At 39.8% G+C, this 21,549-nt stretch overlaps 1 protein-coding gene across 3 annotated transcripts in view; it reads left to right on the top strand.

Moving 5' to 3' along the window:
- The first annotated feature begins 210 nt into the window (after nt 1-210).
- PRTFDC1 (phosphoribosyl transferase domain containing 1) overlaps nt 211-21,549 on the top strand; it is a 50,600-nt gene continuing 29,261 nt past the window's right edge. For all 3 annotated transcript variants that reach the window (XM_068404728.1, XM_068404729.1, XM_068404727.1), the window contains exons 1-3: nt 211-292; nt 4,342-4,448; nt 7,405-7,588. In XM_068404728.1, the coding sequence (XP_068260829.1) occupies nt 233-292; nt 4,342-4,448; nt 7,405-7,588 (351 nt within the window). In that variant the 5' untranslated portion in view covers nt 211-232. The remainder of the gene's footprint in view (nt 293-4,341; nt 4,449-7,404; nt 7,589-21,549) is intronic.

Here is a 21,549-nt window from a genome sequence, read left to right as displayed (position 1 = left end):
CACCGCAGGCTCTGTTCCCCAGGGAGGCGGGGGGACCGTCCCCAAACACAGAGGTGCAGCTCCCCGCCCCGGGGCCAGCCTCCTCGGGCACCCCACAGCCCGGCGGGCGCCAGGGCCCTCCGGGCAGCAGCGGCGGGCGCCGCCCGTCCCCAGCGCGGCTCAAGCCCCGCTCCCCGAGCTGGCCCGGCCCCGCCCCGCCCCGCCGCAGCCCCTCGGGCGGGCGCGCAGGAAGATGGCCGGGCAAGGCGGGAGCAGGGCGGCGGCGCGCAGCGGTGGAGGCCGCGGCGTTGTGGTAAATGCAAAGCGTCGCCCGGCCCGCCCCGGCCGCTCGCCCCTCGCGGTGCGCGATCCCTCTCATCCCGCTCCTTTCCGCCCTCCGCTGCCATGCGCTGCCGCGGTCCCCGCGCCGCCCGCCCGTCAGCGCGGCTCCCCCGCGGCTGTCGCTAACCCGCCGCTTTGTGCTTGACCCCCCCGCGCCTGCCCGGCCCTTGCCTGCCGGGCTCCGGCACCGCTCCGCTCCCTGCCGTGCTGCTGCTCTGCCCGGCCCCCAGCCCGAGGCCGCTGCCAGCCCCTGCCTGTCCCCTCACGACCTTCCCGCTCGCGGAGCCGCCCTGCGAGGGTCCGCGATTGCTCCGGGCTCCCCCGGCCGGCACTTGGGCCGCGTCCCCGCACCCTGCTCTCGCCCCGCGCTTGCGTTGCCTCACGCCGCAGCCCGCCGTCCCCAGCCCTGCTGGGGCTGCCGGAGGGGGACGGGGCCCGGCCCGGCCCGCGGGCTGCGGCGGGAAGGTGCGTGTTGGGCTCCCCGGGCTGCGGGCAGGTAGGCCGGCCGGCTCCCCAGGCTTCGCCGGGCTTCTGGCTTCCACCGTGAAAACGCGTTCCTGGATTATCCCGAGCGGCGGCTGTGGCTGAGCGTTCCACCAGGCTGCTCGAGTAACTGAGATGGCGGTCCCCTGGGATCCCGACGTGTCTGGCTCCCACCGAAATGCTTAGAGGCCTTGGAGGGTCTGGGAGCGCTGTAAAAGCTCGCTGTTGGGCTGCCCCGGATTCTTGTGGGGTGGGAAAAAGCCCGAACCTTGGCAGTGCGTTTTGAATACCTGTGGGGCTGCATAAATTATGTCAAAATGAACTAGTATGCTCCTTATTCTGAGAGATAAACCAGATTCTCCTGTGAAGCAAATGCCATCCCTGCCACCACCTTAGGTATGTTCTTATTTTATTGTGGCATTGGGATTTTAACCGAGCTGCAGAGCAGCCTTCCAGATCGTGGCTCAGAGCCGAGAGCTCTGTGTAGGCAGCGGTTACCCCCTGTCCACGCCGGTGTCCCCTCCATCCCCCTTCCAAAGAAACCCATCGCTGTATGCTTGATCTCTGTCTGAAACCACCGTGGATCAACCACCTCTCCTGACACCTGTGTAATAAGTGACATTTTTAAAGAAGGTGACAGTGTTTAGCACCAAAGCAATGTGAGGATGTTGCAAAGGAGGAGGTGAATGCTCATAACCATGTTCTGCTGTATTGACTTCATTTCTTCTGCTTGCCACACACAAATGTGTGCATGCACTCCCCAGCCTCGCAAAAACCCAACCAAAAGTAAGGCCAGTGCAGTATGATTTAAGTTTATAAAAGCTGGATTTTGCTTGATGCTCATTCCCTTATTTTATACCAAAGCAGAATCCAGATCATTGTTGCTTTGAAGTGAGTACTGTGCTCAGACCTCACGTGTACCCACTTTGCCAGACAACAAAACTAGCAATGTTCTTCCAAAGGTGTTGCAGTTGAATGTCTCCAGTTTCTCTCTTAATGCCTCAAGGGAACGCTTTCGGGTGTTGCCATACACATCGACTTTTTAAAGACCTACTGAAGAATTTCTGCTGGGCTGCTTGAACATGCCAAGCCTGAACTTTAAAAATAGCTCTTGCTTTCACTGTAGGACTTTTTTTTACACAGCTGTGTACCGATATATTTAGTATATGTATTTATTTATCCGGTTGAATACTGTCTTTTTGTTGAAACGATCACAAATATTTCCTTCATATTTTCAAGGGCTAAAGACAGAAACAAAGAGAAGTTGAGTTTAATTTGGGGCGGATATTTTTTGATGCTTAGCTATTAAACTGAGGATAAAGGTACTTTTAAATGTTTAAATTCACAAGCAGAATACTCATAAAAATTTACGGTTACTTGAAATTGTCCTGCAGCATAACGCTGTGGATAGCTTTAGGGTCTATGAGAGTTGGGAAGTGTCTGTTTAAAAGAAAGAAGAATATGAAATAGGCTTATTATATTAGAAAAATAATTAATTAGAAAGTACATGTGAATTTAATTTGTCAAATGGCAGTGAGCACTTGTAAATGAGAACTTCTATATTATTGCAGTTATGCAGTTTGTGTTATTTTATTCAAAAAAACCAGAAGGATAGAGAGGAGAATCAAAATTTCATCCTCGTCCTGTTTCATAAAGGACTTATTGTAACCTAAGTAAAAGCTATTGGTTTGTGTGAATTCTGAAGCATTTTCCGTCCATTTAGTTTGATCTTCTGCATCACGCGAAAAACATGCAATTTGGCAAGAATGCATAAGTAAGCAATACTGACACGTTCTTAGTGGGTGTTTATAGTACTTGTGCAATTTAAAGCACTATCTGAAATAGTTTCATGTTAAAATGCTTCTGAACAAAACCATGCCAGTTCATTGCTACAAGATGTTTAAAAAGTGTCAGCCACCCCTATGCACTGAAAATGAAGATGGGAAAATAGGCTTCCCAGGCCTTCTGCAGCAGTGTTTTTCAAACAAGATTTGCCTCTAATTAAAAACCTCATCAAGGAGGATATTTATAATCTCCTGTTTCTATGGAAATGAGGAACATAACAAAGTAACTTTTTTCTTTTGTGTAGTTTCAACACTTGTGTAAGTCAGGGGAAAAACTTTCTTTGATTCCAGCCATCTCCGAGTCATGCTCTTTATGAGCAAATGTTCTGTAGTAGTTGCCAACAAATAACTTTTTGATACAGAAACTGTTGAGCAGAGTTAAGAAAACACATCTGTAACTGTCAATGAATATGCAAAAAAAAAAAAACCCAACCAAACAAAAGTCCATGAGGCAGAACACTGTTTCAGTACGGCGTGAGGCAGGGCTATGCCTAAGTGTAAGAACACTAGATGTGGAGGAATAGCTCAACATCAAATATGTTGTGTTAGCCTAGATATTTCTGAGACATGGTTTATTGCTCTACTACATGAAATCATAAGCAGAGGTTACTTTCAGCAATGGTCCTTTAAAGGCTATATGTAGCAGAAATGCCATCAAGACGTGCACTTCACAAAGGCGAGTTTCTCACCATTTATCCTTCTACTCAGTGGTCACATGGCCAAGCTATAGAAAGAAGAAAGACAATATGTGACTCGAGGAGCATGACTGTAAAGCAAACCAGTTAGTTGTTGCTTTTTATCCTGAAATAATATTGAAGCAAAGCTTTGTAAAGATTCCAAGATACCTTGTGAACCTGCAGGTCTTGTCTTTCATAAGGAATTGTGAAAATTGTTGGTTTGGAGTTTGTTTAGTTCTTGTGCTGGTGACTTTACATCTTCACAGCTTTCTGAAGCCTTTACCTCTTGGCTGATTTTTGCACTACTTAATCTCTACCGCCATTGTATGCTGTGGGATCTCCTAATTGTTGTGTTCTGATACTTATGAAACTATCGTATATTAAATCTGTGAAATATTTTTTCTGTAAATGTGTGGATTTACAGGCTAGCTGACAGTGAGGTGAGATGCAAACATTTTGTAATCACTTACCTTTGATGACTTGCCTGAATTAAGAACCTCACCTTTGTCAAGAAGTACAATCTTCTACTGATTTGTATAGATACTGTCTATGAACCACATAGTTTATTCTCCCTATGTGCTCTTTCATCTGGAATATTTATTTATTTAAGTGCAACTTTAAAATACCTCTAAACCAGAAATGTGCAATTTTAATGTATGATTTTATGACTTAATCCCACTGTCTGAATCTCCCATTGGAGAATCCCTTCTTACTGGTAATCTTACATTTGCATTTCAAGTTTGAAAGTAGTAAGAAACATAGACTTGCCAGTAGTTTAGTAATAAATATTTCCACTTTCTATCTAGTTGTTTGTAATTTCAGGTGAAATTTCCCACGTTCTGTGATTCTGAGATATACTGAGCAGCAAAGTAATGAATAGGAAAAGTGAAATAACTGGAAGAGAGTATGTCATATGATTAATTCAGCCAATGGAGTGTACTAGAACACTAATTTTATATCAGTTACATATTTTGAAACATCATAAAGTATTCTTAACAGTACTATTTGATATTCAGATTTCAGACAATTGGCCCGGATACAGTCTGGATTTGTTCACTTATCCTCAGCACTACTATGGAGATCTGGAATATGTGCTCATACCTCATGGCATTATTGTTGACAGGTAGGTGTAGTTTGAATGTTACTAAAGAAATTCTTTGCTCAGTAGTATTATTCTTTTTTATAAAGCCTGTCGTCCACAGACTGTGTGTATATAACATTTGACCTAAAATATTATATTGGCAATTATAAAAATACTTTTATTTATTTAATTTGGAAAGTAAAAAAATGCTTGAAGATTAGGAAATGCTAGACTTGTCTTTGCCTTTGCAACTCTCTGTCTAGTTTCTTTTACCTAATTTCTAATTTGGGCATTGAATGAGACAGAGGTCCCACAAAAAGGAGCGTGTGATCATATAGCGAAGTTGGCATTGGAATGTAAATTACAAGGGAGCTGTACTGAAAGTGGAAGGGCAAGTACAAAGCTTTGTATGTAGTTATACTTGAATGTCCCACTTACACTCTAACCATCCTGTGTTTTTAATGTAAAAAAGGAAAAAAAAACCTACATTAAATTATGTACAACTTTGGCAACTCCCTAGTGCAATTCATTAATGCCAATTAACCTAATGGTTCCCAACTGCACCATTGACTTCTGCCATTCAGCACAACCAAAAGTGTGTTGTGGACTGTTTGGGTCCAGATGCCAGGTTTGGAGGGTGGCAGTGGGAAAGCTTGATCATCCCTCATTCCTTTCCTTGTAGTAGTTTCCATGTGCTCTCCGTGTAGGCATTTGATGGTGCTTTGGTATTTGTGGTAGTCCAGTTCAGTGTTCATGCTCAGTTACTATTTTGACATGCTGTTAAAAATCTTATGAAAAAGTTACAAAATGGAAATGGTAATTTCCAACAGTGTATTTATTGGGAATATCGGAATGGAATTTCATGGGACATTTTCAGCCTGCAGCTTTCTACCTACCACATTTAAACAGCCGGTTGCAAGTACTGAAATTGTTGGAACTCCTTGAAAGAAGATTGTAAGCATCCATCATAAGGAAGAGTTATGACTTCTGTATTTGTTTTTAAACACAAGCTTTCTTTCATTGCCTTTTCAGTTACCATTGTGTTGAATTTTTCATCTCTTTTGGTTAGAGTCAACTGACTTTTAATTCTTCTTTTTTAAATAAATACGTTACAACTTCGGTTCTCATAGACTTGTATATAAATTTATTTAAAGTAAGCATTGAATTCCAGCGTTGTTTTTGTACTCCAGCAGAATGAACTGTTTTTTCTTACTCCAGCAGCAAAGACTGATTCTGTTCTAAGGAAAAGGATGCAGAACTGAATAGATTATGATCATGCAAATTTTTCTTGTAGGAAGAAGGCTCAGCACTTGAGAACATCCTCTTGTCAGTTGGTAGCAATTAAATATAGGCTAAAAAACTGGTATGTTTTTATTTAGAAATTGAAATTGGTACATTTTTGTCTTTGCTGGAGTTAACACTCTTTTAAAATACAAAGTGGTCTTTGGAATTTTTGGAAATTTCAGCTCCTCAAACAATCTGAGGAAGAAAATAAAAAAAAAGAAAATAACCAGAGAAATGTTTCTTCTTAATGAGAGGTTTTCCCCATTTTTCTCAGACTTGATAAAAGACTTACTAATCTTCAGTAAAGTAAGTGAAAGTCTTTTACGAATCGTCATTCTTACATCAGTAAAAGGAATTATATATTTGAGGTCAAACAAGATGATCTAACGATATCTTCTGTTTTTCAAATCTAAAAAATACTAATTACTGCTATATGGAATTTACTCGAGCATTTCAAATACAAAGATGTGAAAATGAAGCGATGGCTTTTGCTCATAACTAGTATATTATCTTCAATTTAGAGCTTATTCTTCTCTGTACATGCACACATGTAGATTTCGATGAAGTTCAATGTATTTATGTTGTGGCAAATGGATCCCTATACTACAGTGTGCAGAGAAAAAATAATACAAAAAAGGTAATCATGAAAGCCATGGGATTATTTAGTAAATTGCATCCTGTCAAGAAGTCCACTCTCATTGAAACTACTAATCAAATTCAGAGAGCTATCAAAGAACTTTCCAGTGAAAGTGTTTACACGAATAATGTACTGAGCTGTTTTTCCTCAAAACATCAAACAACATTGTTCAGTTTTCTCTGGAAACCTGCATTACATCTAGAAATGACCTGGTACCCTGTTTTAGGTTTAGAAATGCCATCTACCTTGTTCTTTAGAAAGCAAAGCTACTTAAGATATTCACTTTTATTATTTTTACCTTGAAAATTTATGTACTAATGTATGGCAGGAATGTGTATCTTTTGGTTTCAATCATCTGCCGCATTGTGTTTGCAATGCAGAATTGTCAAAGAGAAGACAGATATGGGAACCCTGCAATTCCAGGTTAGCTGGAGCATAACCTTGATTATTCTGTGTATGTGACCTTGAACAAGTCATTTAAGCTCTTTGCACTCTTCTTTGTTGCTGTATGAAATAATGTACACTGTATAAAATTTTGATTGATGCTATATTTCTGTATAGTATTGGTGTATATTTTTATTTAAATTGTAGGGGTAGTGTCTTCCAAAGCCTATCAGTGTGAAATATTTTTAATAATTCTCTTCCCTGTCTTTCACTTAATTTATTGTTCTTGCGTAGTAACTAAATTAACAAGTTAGGGGATTGTACAGGAATATTTTATATTGATGTTTCCCATGAGGTAAAACTGAAGGCTAAGTTGCATTCTTTACTCAAAAGTCTCTGAGATGCTTATGAATTCAACATATGCTGAGATGTGTTACTTCATTTTCTATAACTGGGGAATTTATGCATTTAAGGTTAACCAGTTTGATTCATATGCTTTGCATCCTGCCTCCATCACTCTGTATCTGCCTACTGTGAACTTGATCCAAACCCAGACAAGTCAAGACTCTTAAACAGACTGTCAGTCAGGCTGTGTACTCACCATAGCGTTTCTTTGTAACCACATGGAAAGCATACCATGAACTTAGAGAATGTGCATCTAATGTTATTTTATCCTTATTTTTTTTGCCCTAGGACAGAACGATTGGCCAAAGATATTATGCAAGACATTGGAGACAATGATATTGTGGTTCTCTGTGTCCTCAAAGGTGGCTACAAGTTCTGTGCTGACCTTGTGGAGCACATTAAAAATCTCAGCAGAAATTCAGAAAGGTTCATCTCCATGAAAGTCGATTTTGTTAGACTGAAAAGTTACCACGTAAGTCAACAACTTATTTATGTAGATTCTGATTGTATGTTCATAATAAATAGTGGACTTTTGTAAATGGGAAATTCATTTTTTTACCCCCAAATTATAAGAAAAACAGTGTGAAAAGTATTTTTGTTTGAAAAACCTATGAGGTTTTCTTTCAAAATATTTGCTTGTGTCCCTTTGTACATTATGGATAGTATGAATGAGGATATGAAGCATCCTCAAGCTGTATTTTTTTATTTAGTCTGTCTTTACTTTTGGACAGAAAATTATTCAAATTTCCATCATGTAAAATGTCGGCATGCTGTTTGTTCTCAAAATCCTCAACAGTTCTGTCAAGTTTATTTCATGTAACTTCATTTTCCACCCCCACATAGTTTGGCATAACTGCAAGATGATAAATCTATGTCTTATTCTAAATGTTTAATGCTAAGTAAGTGAAATGCTTTCATCTTCATAACATGCAGTTTACATACTAGTAAAGTATACCACTAGATGATGATAGTGTTTTATAAGAAAATGAAATAAGCCATTGAACCAAATCCAGTGTTGAAGTAAGAATCAAGACTTCCTGTTATCTTCAGAGGAAATTATTCAATAATAATTCATTTGTTTCAGTGAGGCAATGATCGTGAGATGACTGGCCTTTTTTTAGAATGCGTGATTACGATTTCTGTTTGCATAAGGTATACATTTATATTCCATCTTGTAGTGCACAGTGCATAGTGAGGCAGGATTTCTAGAGGTAAGTTGTCCTAGAAATGTCTGAGGAAGTGCACTAAATAAATGGAGTGATAATACAGTTTCTCTCTGAGCACAAATGCAACTTGCTGAGTACAATAGTTCCCACAATACCTCTACGTGCTTTCCACAGACAGCGGTTGGTTCGTTGGCGTTTTGCTCTGACTTCAGGGACCATAAACTCTTCCTAACTTTCACAAATCCAGTCTGGATTTTTTTCCATCATGGAAGAGAAGTGGATGAGAGCCTTTTGTAGCCATTTGGTTAGGATTTCATCCTTGGAATTCTCTTTCAAGAATTAGTCAGGTCTATGAAGGACATGTGCAATACTGGTATTATAAAATTTCTAGCTACTTAGCTGTATTACAGAATTAATTAACAAGGTAAAATATAATGTTTGACTCACATAAAGGCACATGGAAATTATACTCAATTTTTTTGGTGTAATAATGATAGCACTTCAGTAATACTGCTTGGCGAATAGTGGAATTACTTTAATCGGTTTTTGTTTTGCACCTGGCGTATAGGTAATGCACATACTTTTCCCATTGGGTTATCTCTTACCCAGTATGAAGATACCCTGGTTCTAAAATTTCTTTCCTTGGGGACAAGTCAACTCTTGTTAGCCATACTAACCCATAACCAATGAGTGGCAGGAGTTGTATACCGCAAAAGCGTGGAAATCTTCGCATCATTGCTTAGGAAATAAAAGAAAAGCATGTTATATCAGGCTGAGACTGCAAGACAAATTTTGTTATGCAAAGATGCAATTATCAAGACTGAGTCCTAGATGATCCTAGCATTTAGTGCCTGAGCATATTTTGGATCTTAGCCTCATGCCGGAGCAGGAAGGTAGCGCCTTCCCTAGAACTAGTGCTTGCACCTAGTTTTTAGAAAATAATCCTTTTTTTCTTGTAAGTGCCTCCAAACAGGTGTCGATTTAGAGCCTAAGGCTGTGCTTGATGTAGCGCTTGGAACAGTGCTTGATATCTGCCTGGTCTTGAGAAGCTGAATGACTCTGCAGTATAAATTTGGAATGACATTAATATTGGTAGATTCATTCTATAAGATATGCATAAACGTAATGATGACTAAAGTACCAGTACCACTACCTGCCATCCTTTGCATTTTGAGTTATTGTTATGTCCTGTCTAATTGCAGATTTTAGAGAATGTACCATTGTCAACATAGCTGTGGTCAGAACACTTGAGGAACTCGCTGTTACTAGGTTGAGTGACTCTTTATCCCAACCTTATATGAGACTCCCAAATCCCCCATGTCAGTTTATTCTATAATAACATACCTCCTGCAGTGTTTTACTCTTCAATCAGAGGCAAATAATTACAGTTTTAGAGGTAAGACTCTACATGAAGTCTTGGAGCATCACCAGTTCCACTCCTTTGCTTCCCTTTGCCTTTTCTGTTCCACTTTCTATTAAGACTTATTACTGCTCTCTTTTTATCCCTTTTTCATTTTATAGACAATGTTCTTCTCACATTATTTATCCTGTTTCCTTTTACTAACTGTTCTCTGTTTCTCTCCTAAAGGGAGTCCTGCTGCTCTCAATATACTTCCTTCAGATATGCCTCCCTTCCCCCCTCCAGCTGTTTAAATCCAACAACTAATTTCAGCTCAAACTCATGGGAATTTTTAATTGTCTCGTTCCAACTTCCATACTGAAAGGTTAGTCGATTTTTAGAGGTTGTAATTTAAAGTGAGATTTCTTGGTTTAATTATGTAGCTCGGCTGTAATTGAACCCAAGTCCGATCTTGGCATCAGTGATGCCAGGCATCTTAACTGCGAAGTATCAATGGAAAATGTTGTACTTTGATGTCTGGCATACAGACATGATTACAGGAAAAGGAGATTGCAAATATGACCAGCTTTACATGGCTCTTTGTTTTTCAAACCTGCTGTTATATCCAGAATTTAGACACTTAATTAGTATGTTAAGATCTGCTCTCATATTAAGTAGCTGAAAGTTGGGCATGTAAATTCTTTTTTAGACTTCCTCATACAAATGAATTGATTTTTTTAAAAAAAAGCATAGTACATTTAGGTTCTCTGGATGTTAATGGATGAGTGGCTGCTTGTACTTCCGTAATCAGGATGGTTTTACCTTATTTGCAAGTATTGACATGTGTGCCTAAGCCTGGACATTTTTATGAGAAACTTTCCTGTGTTTTACAAGTGGTGTCTTGTTTCATTATCTCAAATTGGAATGTCAGATTCCTGAATTTAGTATATATACAGGTAATGTGGGAAAATACCATTTGATTATTACTTTTAGAGGAAACAAACTGGAATCCAGCTTAGGAAACCATAACCTAAAGATAATGTGGTTATACTGTTTATATTCTACAGACATCAGTATTAGACCTTTAATAAAAGTCCTGCAGCTGAAACTGGAGGGGCAGACTTGTCTGAAAGCATATTTTTATTTCCTCTAGAAATCAAACTGTATTTTTCCATTTCTTTAAGGTTTTTTTTTTCACTAAAATGCTAAAATGATACAGTAGAGAAAGTTAAGGAGTTTACACATGCGGACAGAAACTTACAGGCTCAGGTAGATCAGTAAAGAAAAAATTAGGTGTGCTTAATTGTAAACAAAGTTTACATCAGCCTGACCTCGGTGCCAGGCAAGGTGATGGAACAGATCATCCTGAGTGCCATTACACGGCACATGCAGGACAATCAGGGCATCGGGGCCAGCCAACATGGATTCATGAAAGGCAGGTCCTGCTTGACCAACCTGGTCTCCTTCTATGACCAAGTGACCCGCTTAGTAGATGAGGGCAGGGCTGTGGATGTAGTCTATCTAGACTTCAGTAAGGCATTCGACACTGTCTCCCACAGCATCCTCCTGGACAAACTGGTTGCCTGGGGCTTGGATGGGTGGACTCTTAAATGGGTTAAAAACTGGCTGGATGGCTGAGCCCAGAGAGTGGTGGTGAATGGGGCAAAGTCCAGCTGGCGGCCGGTCACTAGCGGTGTTCCCCGGGGCTCAGTTCTGGGGCCCGTGCTGTTCAATATCTTTATAGATGATCTAGACGTAGGGATTGAGTGCACCCTCAGTAAATTTGCAGATGACACCAAGCTGGGTGGGAGTGTCGATCTGCTGGAGGGTAGGAAGGCCCTACAGAGGGATCTGGACAGGTTAGATAGATGGGCCGAGACCAACGGCATGAGGTTCAACAAGAACAAGTGCCGGGTCTTACACTTCGGCCACAACAACCCCATGCAGCTCTACAGGCTGGGGGAAGAGTGGTTAGAAAGCGGCCCGGCGGAAAGAGACCTGGGGGTGCTGATCGACAGCCGGCTGAACATGAGCCAGCAGTGTGCCCAGGTGGCCAAGAAGGCCAATGGCATCCTGGCCTCTATTAGGAATAGTGTAGCCAGCCGGTCTAGGGAAGTGATCGTCCCTCTGTACTCAGCACTGGTGAGGCCGCATCTTGAGTACTGTGTCCAGTTCTGGGCCCCGCACTTCAAGAAAGATGTTGAGGTGTTGGAGCGAGTCCAGAGGAGGGCGACCAAGCTGGTGAAGGGTCTGGAGGGTCTGACCTACAAGGAACGGCTGAGGGAGCTGGGGTTGTTTAGCCTGGAGAAGAGGAGGCTCAGAGGTGACCTTATTGCAGTCTACAACTACCTGAAGGGAGGTTGTAGTGGAGTGGGAGTCGGCCTCTTCTCCCAGGCAACTAGCGATAGGACAAGAGGACACAGCCTCAAGCTTCGCCAGAGGAGGTTCAGGTTAGACATTAGGAAGCATTTCTTCTCAGAAAGGGTCATTAGACATTGGAATGGGCTGCCCAGGGAGGTGGTGGAGTCACCATCTCTGGATGTGTTTAAGAAAAGACTGGACATGGCACTTAGTGCCATGGTCTAGTTGACGTGGTGGTGTCAGGGCAATGGTTGGACTTGATGATCTCACATGTCTCTTCCAACTTGATTGATTCTGTGATTCTGTGATTCTATCTGTAAATCGAGAAATATATGATTTACAAAGAAACACTTGATAACATTGTTATAACTCAAATTTTTAAGGCTTCTTAATAGGTAAGAATGATATTAAAAATAATTATGAAATAGAAAAGAATCATGACTGGAAGATACGTGGATATTTTCCTCCATTGAAATATGATTTTTGGAGAACGCCATTTCTTGTAGAGTTCCAGGTGATACGATATACTTGTTCTTATTTTAATTTTGTCTATTTAAATGAGCTCAAAATAAGGAGATTGTTTAAGTGGGTATTTCATTAGAGGCTGTATGGTGACATTACAAGCTTCTAGCACAGCTGGCAAATTAAAAGAAAGCACCCAGGTGAGAGTTAGAAAATATGATTTCAGAAATAAACAGATATGGAATTATCATGTAGACTTAAGGGTAAGAGTCAGGAAGTAGATGGAGAGGAAAATAAAATTCAGTGATGAAAATTTGACTGAGAAGCAGCAGCTCTGAGTTTTAAGAGACAGGAAATAGTACACACGTTTCTGAATGAACTCAAGAGTAGTGAGGCAGTAAGTATAGTGGGTAGACAAGGAAGCACTAAAATAGTCCTCACGTGAAATGTGATGCAGGTATGGAGAGCTGCATGCCAAGTTTTAGGGGAAAACAATGTATCCTGGAAACACTGATGTAAGAACTGATAGAATTTGGCACCTTCTTAGATATTAACTTCTAAGACATTGGATTTTAATATAACATAAGTTAGGAACAGTGTAATTGACTGCAGACATTTTTGAGTTTAAAACTGGATGAATAAAATTTAATATATTCAGTTTTCACCATAGAGAATTTTTTCTTGAGTAATAGCTGCTCCACAGGAAATCAGAGCTCTGAAGTTGAAAATAGGTGAGAGTTTCAGATTGACAGAAGAATACAAAATTATTCTCAGAAACATGGTAGGTTGAAGTAAAGGATGAAAAGTAATGGAGGAAGAAGTTGAGCTTGGGAATGTCATCTAAGGAGAATATGACACCAGCAGGAGAGGTTAGAAACATGGATCCAGAAATTCTTATGTTTGTGATATTGATAATTTTAGCAGATTAAAGGACTAATTAGGAAGAATCCAGAGGGAAGTACAACACAGGAAGCAGGAAGGTGTGTTACTAGGGTGTTTACAAATTAATGGATAGGACTAGACAAGAAAGAATGTTTGAGGATGAACCAAAAGTGAGAGTGAACAGAGGAATAGAAGGACATGGATGTCATGAAGAGAAGGGCTGAACGGGATATGTTTTAGTAAAAACCATAGCATGAGAACCATAGCAGAAGAGTAGAGTGTTCACAAACAATAATTAGAGCTTCTCTTTGTTCAGTGTGGAAGAGACAATTTAGGACAGGCTGATAAAGGTAAAGGTTGAGTTAGAGCTTGAGATAGAAGAGGATGTTCTGGCTCATCAAGTGTAATCCCCTACTAATAGATGCAAGAGTACACCTAATCCTGTTCCATTAGTATGCCAAATGTGATCTTTAAACCAAAGCTCAATTTTGAAATGGAATTGGAAAAATTAAGTGGAGAAGTAGGGGAAGTGTGCGGAGCCTGTAGACTTTCTTGAGAAGTTTTCAGTAGCCTGTCAGTAGAAGAGAAAGTAAATGTGTGTGAATTGAGACTTCTTTAGTGGACAGATGATGGAAGCTAAAAATGGAAAGAATCACACTAAGAGTCATTGTTGAAACTGCTGGTGGGGGCTGTTGGAAGAGAGGGAAAACACTACATACTTTTATTAGGCAGACCAGTGTGCTTTCTAGATGCATTGTTACCTGTTCTTGTGAAATGTTTAGTATTCCCATAACGTTATCCATAGATGTCTATTTAATTCTCTTAATTACTATATTTTACAAAGTAAGTATGATAGTAAACCTCATGTTTTGGGGAAGGGAAAGTGAATCTTGGTGGCATAGATTTTTTTCACTGAAAACCATTGAGAGCTAAGCTAGGAGTGAGGCTGATACTTAAGACTTCTGTGATCTCTTTGGTTATTCCTGTGTGGACTAAAGTGACAGAAGATCAGTCATCTCTGTTATTTTGAAATAACACTGTTACAATAAACTCTGTTATTCTGAATAACTTAGAGACCCCACCTGGAGTCCTGCATCCAGCTCTGGGGCCCTCAGTACAGGAAAGACATGGAGCAGTTCCAGAGAAGGGCCACAAAGATGATCAGAGGGGTGGAACACCTCTCCTATGAGGAAAGGCTGAGAGAGTTGGGGTTGTTCAGCCTGGAGAAGAGAAGGCTCCGGGGAGACCTTATTGCAGCCTTTCAGAAGGCTTAAAGAGGGCTTATAAGAAAGATGGGGACGGACTTTTTAGTAGGGCCTGTAGTGACAGGATAAGGGCTAACGGTTTTAAACTAAAAGAGGGTAGATTCAGACTAGATATAGGGAAGATATTTTTTACGATGAGGGTGGTGAGACGCTGGAACAGGTTGCCCAGAGAGGTGGTAGATGCCCCATCCCTGGAAACATTCAAGGTCAGGCTGGATGGGGCTCTGAGCAACCTGATCTAGTTGAAGATGTCCCTGCTCATTGCAGGGGGGGTGGACTAGATGACCTTTAAAGGTCCCTTCCAACCCAAACCATGCTATGATTCTGTGATTCAATGAAATTGTGCAGTGCACTTCTGAAAGACAATAGTACATGAATTGTTGATAATTGGGTTATACATCATAGTTGTTAATTCCATCACAGCACAGATTATTACAGAGTATTGATCTGTTTTCCATATAGTATCTGAATTGCAGATTCTAGAAGTGCATTTTTCATCTTCTGATGTCAAGAAGATATTGTTGAAAATCATCCTGAAAAATATGAATGAATTTCAAAGGAATGTTGCTTGCTAGTCACTTGGAGGAAACTTCTAGAGGATTATGTGGAGTTGGTCAATTCATGTAATTCTTTAAAATCAATATGCTGTTTATGGTTTCCAGTACATAACTAATAAAAAAATGTGACCTCTGAATTGTAATCCATGCACAATGGTTGCATTGAAGTCTGTTCACAAACAAATCCATTGATATGATCTGTTTCCTCTTCAGCCTTCAGTTGTTTGAAATATATTTACAACTGTTGGTTATTGATCTTGGCATAAACAGGACCATTAGAGCTGCAAAATTCTGAAAACAAGCAACAAAACCATCATTGTTTAGTAGAAATCTGAATGTTTTTGCTATATGAAGCCATCTCAGTAAATAGTTTTGCTAAATCTCTCTGCTGTAGGAGTAAGGAAACAGAGGGATTTTATAATGAGTAAGTTGAAAGCCAGTTGGTAAATGTAGTAAAATAATTTGTTTTTCTGCTGTGTAGCTTTACTTCTCATACACCATTACTAAATACTTACATCTTAAAAAACACAACAGCGTGAGGCATCAGACTATATAATCAGAGTAGAGAATGGAGTAACATGTACATACCTGCTTTGCATAATACCCCATTCTTATTCAGTATAATTTTACTGTATGGAACTTGTTTTTTTAAGATCAGTATGAACTTTACATCTGAAAACAGTATGTTGTAATCCTGACTCTAAAAAGCAAGTAACTTCAAAATTATTGTATTCATTTAACAACACAAAAGAAACGACTAAGTGTACTGTGTGCATTTAATGATCCATATCTATACCCAGACTCTACGCCAGTGTTACAATGATTATCTCCATGCCTCTGAGTCATGAAAATACAACTTATGATCTCCTGAGAAAAATGCATGTCCCAAGATGAAAGAGAATCCACATTAGCTTTTGTACTTACAGGTTTTCTCTTTGGCAGGCTGTGAGTTCCCTTTATTTTGCTTCATGCACACAGTTTAGCTGATGACCATGTCATCTTCTTGATGCTGTGTAGTCGTGGAAGAATTACAAATTGGAGCCTACCTGGTAGAATGAGTTCCTATCAACTTTAAGGCCAAATTCTGCACTAATTTCACAGGATTGAACTTGAAGTTATCTGCAAATTATCAATTTGACATGCAAATAAATATCTTCAGTGTGTACAAAATGTAGTTTATTTATTTAATTTGGAGACAGGTTGTGTGTGTACTAGACATTCAAAAACTAAATTATACTCTTCTAACCTTTTTTAGATGCATGGCTTGCAGTCAGCACTGTAGACAAAGAACACCTGTAGAGACAATTTTGCAGCATGATATACTTTTAGAAGCTAATGGGCAACAAAAATATGACATTAATTTAGTACACAGAAGGATGTAGTCCTTAAAGTTGTTGCTGTTTGAGAAATGTGTTCTAGTGATTGTAGATGTTGCTGCCAAATAGATGTCTTACAGGCAAGCTAAAGATGAGAGATTTGTGACTGGAAATCTACTTCTAGAATTGCCAAAGGGATTTTATCTCTGTGTACTTTTTCACATCTATGAATGGATAAAATGCATTTGCATCCTAAAGTAGTAGTATCTTTTTGAGTGAAAGCTCTGTGAAATGCTCAAACCTACTAAAATGAGTGAGTAAAAGGTCATTTACAGTTACAAGCCAAAGATACTCCCAAATCTTAAGCAGGCGCTGATGCTGTCTCTGTATCTCTGATGCGTCACTTGTTTTCTGAAACTTAGTAAGACCTGAGATGGTTAAGAAGGTGAGGAACAGTGGAAACATCATATTTTGTGCGAATAGAATGTTTGGAGATGCTACAGTTCACAGTCCTCCTGTGTCCAAACGTTCATTTTCCAAGTGTTAAGACTTGTTTAAGAATAGAATATTTTTCATGAAAGAAACAAATCATGCAGCAGTGTCTCGCTGCAAAATATCAGCCTCAGAAACACTAAAGCTTTGCAGGGAAATAGCTGAAAATGTGTTAGTAGCGGAAATTGTCCCAAAAGCTTATTCTTGCAACTAGATGACGAGTTTTTTTAAGAAATTTGCAAAAATGTAACGAGAAGAACAGCAGTCTCATTGGTTAAATTGTGGCTGGTGTTATTAAAGTAACAGCATGATTCAGGCAACTTTGAGAATAAACTCTCCTGCCAGATTCATCTATACCTCAGGTGTAGTTAGTGGTTTGGTGTGAAAACTAAGACACTGGAAATGGATCTCTCTTCTGATTGCGTCTGCACTGGCTGGAACACCGACAGTCTCTGGTTCATTCCTCAGCAACTGCAGTGCCCTCCTGCCAGTCACACTTGCCAGCTTAGCTGCTTCTGGGCACTTCCTAACCTGTCGCAGCCCAGATAAGACCAGTTATGAGAGACTTCCTATTGGAACTGCTTCAGCTGGCTGGATTCATTTTTACTGACCCAGATGCACGTGTGCGTCTCAGCCTGCCAGTAGCCTCTGCCAGAGGGAGAGTTACAAGCAGCTGGGGACAGCTTGTGGGCAGTAACTTCTTTAGTCAGCACAGCTCTTGCTGGAAAAAGAAGTCTGCCCATAGTCAAGGGATCCCCATTACCAAGTGTGCAAACCTCAGACTCCCCTCTTATTTATCTGAGAGATTCTCCTCAGAGGTATCAGAGGGAGCATGGATATTTCAACCATGATTATTTTTGTGAACCAACCTACTTTTCATAGTGTTCTAAGGCAGACTGAAGAAGGCTGTACTGCATGTAATGAAATACGACCTTAAAATTCAGTGTCGTGAAACTTCTCAGGTCTGGCGGCAGATACTCTCCTTTCTAGGTATCTACAGCTTCCATTTAATGTGATGGCAGAGTTGTGAGATATGAGAGCTTAAATTCCTCACTCGCTCAATGCTGTTTTGAGTGTAAGGAGGAAGAAAATGTTTCTGATTTATCTTATTTTAATTAGAACATATAGTGTTTTCCTGTTGGACACCGTTTAGGGGCTTGGAGTGTTACTAATAATATAAGTAGGTGTTAATTTGTGCGTATAGTTCAGGAAAGGTCATGATAAGCCTATCACACAGTCAGTTTATCAAGTTTATCTGTAATGTAAAACTTACTCATAGAGGGGTGATCTCTGTAACTGTATGCATCAGATAACACACCCACACACCGCTTAAATATGTTAGCACCATCTGAATTCTTAGTGATTTTTTTTAAGCATGAGTAAGTGTTTCAGTGACTCACGTAACAGATTTGGGGGAACCAAACAGCTCAGCCGGGGGAGAACTGAGTAGGAAGCGGCCTGATTACTATGGGGACAGAATGAGAAGAGGTGCGGCAATGAAGGCAGAGTGGTACTGAGCTGTGCTAGAGCTCTCCAGCAATATCAAAATGTTGGTTTAAGGCATTTATGGGGCATATCAAAGCAAGTAATTACTTGCCTTGTCAAGATACTTTTCATTTTTATCTATTGTTCCCTGCTTAGGTATTACCTTCCTTTATACTGATTTGTGATTTTTAGCTGTGAAATTCTTTTGTGGGTTGTTACTCTGTTCTTCTGGACTTCAGACCTAATGAAAATTCCACAAGAGGTATTTTCTAATCTTTCTGGAGAAATTTGTCTCCCTGAGGGTCATGTTTTTCTAACAAGCTGCAATGTTTTGTTTTGAAAAATGTTTTCCAATTTGAAATAAATGTTTTAGATTACAGTATATTACAGAGGGTACAGCTACTATGTATAAATGGAGTTTTAGATCTGAAGTTAATTTTTCTTAAGTTTTTTTTAATATGTTTTTTTTGTGAGTTTAAATCTTTGGTATTTTTAAGCAATCCAGGTTTCTGGAACATCTTAACATTTGAGACCGTGGATGTTTTTCAAGTTGGTCAGTTTTTAGAACAGATTCAAAGCATCAAGGGATTTCATGAAAAGCATTCAAGAGGTCATCTTTTCAAAGAGTTAGATACTAAAGTTCCCTTGGATACAATATTTGTTGTAAAGCAGCGGTTTGTTACAAAGCCTAAAAAATTGAAGTTTAGTCTTAGTAAAATATTTTGTTTCATATTCTGCCAAAAACACAGCAAGCTACTACTAAATTACGACATTTGCAGCAATACTATATGTCATCGTTACGAGAGACTATAGTCTGCTTCACAGATTTTTACAGCGACAGGGAGATAGGCTCTTGCGTATAAGAAAGGTCCGGAACATAATGGTTGCTAATCCTGTGGTACAAATAATATCTGACGAGTTTGAAAGTACTGTGACATGTTTATGCATTGGAAAATTATCACCTTGATTACTATTGGATGCTAATAATACCATTTAGTGTGTGGGGTTTTATATTAAGATCTGAAATGGGGCAAAATTAATTAAAAGAAGCCGGAGGATTCTAATTTTCCCAAGGAATTCTATGACTCTCTTTTACTGGCATCTCTTAAATGCTGTTTCTTAACACAGATCATAGCATGTGCAATGTTCATGCAGTGTCACACCCCAGGGGTGCTGTAAGGCATAAAAGAAAAAGGTTACTTTAAAGGAATATAGCAAGAACAAGAAATACTGTATTATTGCAGTGCTTATCTGTGTGACAAAGTTCTTTTCCCTCCTCATTTGATGGACAGAAGTTAGAGTGTTTAAATAGAGAAGAGATACTATAAAATAGCTTTGCAAGAAAACTCATAAAGGGTATGTGTGTTAGAAGTTTCCAAGATGTCACTAGCCAAGGGACCGGGCTAAGTGGTATGAGAGATGGAGCTACTGAGTTGTGAGACGCAATGATACACTGGACTCCAGATTACTGGAAGGGACTAGGCGTTTGAGGTTTTTACCAGTCTAATCTTTTGAGAATTTGCTTAAACCTATCTATCTCTTTTTTCAGCCTGTGGCTATTTGACAAATTTGAAGATTCTTCTGTTACCTTCCTTTTATCACCAAATCCTAGTAACTGCTGATAGTCAGGGTCAGAAGGTTAGTACTTTGTGCTTAGTCTAGAGAAAGCTGTTTTCTCTTGTGCTTTCAGAACCCCCCAAAGGATAGGGTTTTTAGTATGGAGCTACAAATTCCCTATACGATTTTTCACAATGTTAGAATCATAGAATCATAGAGTGGTTTGGATTGGAAGGGACCTTAAAGATCATCTAGTTCCAACCCCCCTGCCACAGGCAGGGACACCTTTCCTCTAGACCAGCTTGCTCAAAGCCTCATCCAGCCTGGCCTTAAACACTGCCAGGGAGGGGGCAACCACAACTGTTCATTTACTTTTGTTCATTACTTTACAACACAATTTTAAAGATGGGGTAAGAGGGTACTTATAGATCTAGTAGTGTCCCAGCTGGCATGCTGAGACCCTCTGTTGATGCTGGGAAACATGATTTCTAGTTCCACTGCTGTAATGTTCATGCATTTAATGCTAAACAATAATTAGGTAAAAGACAGATACTCCAGTTAACATGGACTTGAACCCAAACTGACCTTTTCCTAGCTGAGTCCAATATAGTTGGCCATAGCATGCTTGATGTCCTTTATGATTTTTGCATTACCATAGCATAGTAACAGGAGGAAGATTATCCCTATGCTCTTTAGCTTATGGTGGTCTTCTGAGAGCTGAGGAAGAAAAGAAGCCCAAGTCTCCTCTTCCAAGACTGTGGGCTTGTACTACATTATTATCACAAAGAGTGGACACCCTTGGAATGCCTCCTGGCAGTTCAAAATGAGTACCTGAGCAGGATTATGGCAGTTCTGGAGAGTACGCTTCCTAAATTGTTCTTTTGCCTGTAAGTTTTAAATTTAATTTGCCTCCCATCTCTGGAGACAAAGTATGTGGTCTGAACCTCACCTTGCACAGCTGAACAGCCCTATGAAATTGTTAGTACCTTTTCTGATCCTGGAACATATGCAGATTTTATTTCTATGTTTTATATACTGTTTTACAGAATAAAAAGAAGTTATAATACAAGGAAACCTCTGGCTACACTCTGTGGAAACTAACCTGAGTTTTGAGGATATATTGTGTTTCTGATTTATATATGATTCAAAACATTTGGTATCACATGTTCTTGGTTTCAGTTCTTGCTGATCGTTTTAAATGTACAGGTGCTGTTTGTGCCGTATGGTTATATGTGGTGCTGCAGTCTTACTGACTCATTCTTAAACTAAATAACCCATTGAACCAATACCAAAAAAAATGTAAAACTTAACTGCTAAACCAGAAAGGAAAATATGAAATAATTTATCGTCTATAATCCGTATTAGCCAAGTCAACTAAGTTCTAAGGTCTAAGTTCTGCTGCCGTTTACAACAGTTTGGCCCTTTACACATAGAGTTACTTCACGTTTATGCCAATAAAACTGAAATCATATCTCTGTTTAGAGATTTTAAGGGAAGTTTTACCCACAATAAAACTACAGGGGTAGATCATGTATGCAGTCATGTTTTTAC

The sequence above is a fragment of the Nyctibius grandis genome, chromosome 7 (genome assembly GCF_013368605.1).
Source record: "Nyctibius grandis isolate bNycGra1 chromosome 7, bNycGra1.pri, whole genome shotgun sequence".
Lineage (NCBI taxonomy): Eukaryota > Metazoa > Chordata > Aves > Nyctibiiformes > Nyctibiidae > Nyctibius > Nyctibius grandis.
This window is presented reverse-complemented; position numbering and strand designations above follow the sequence as displayed.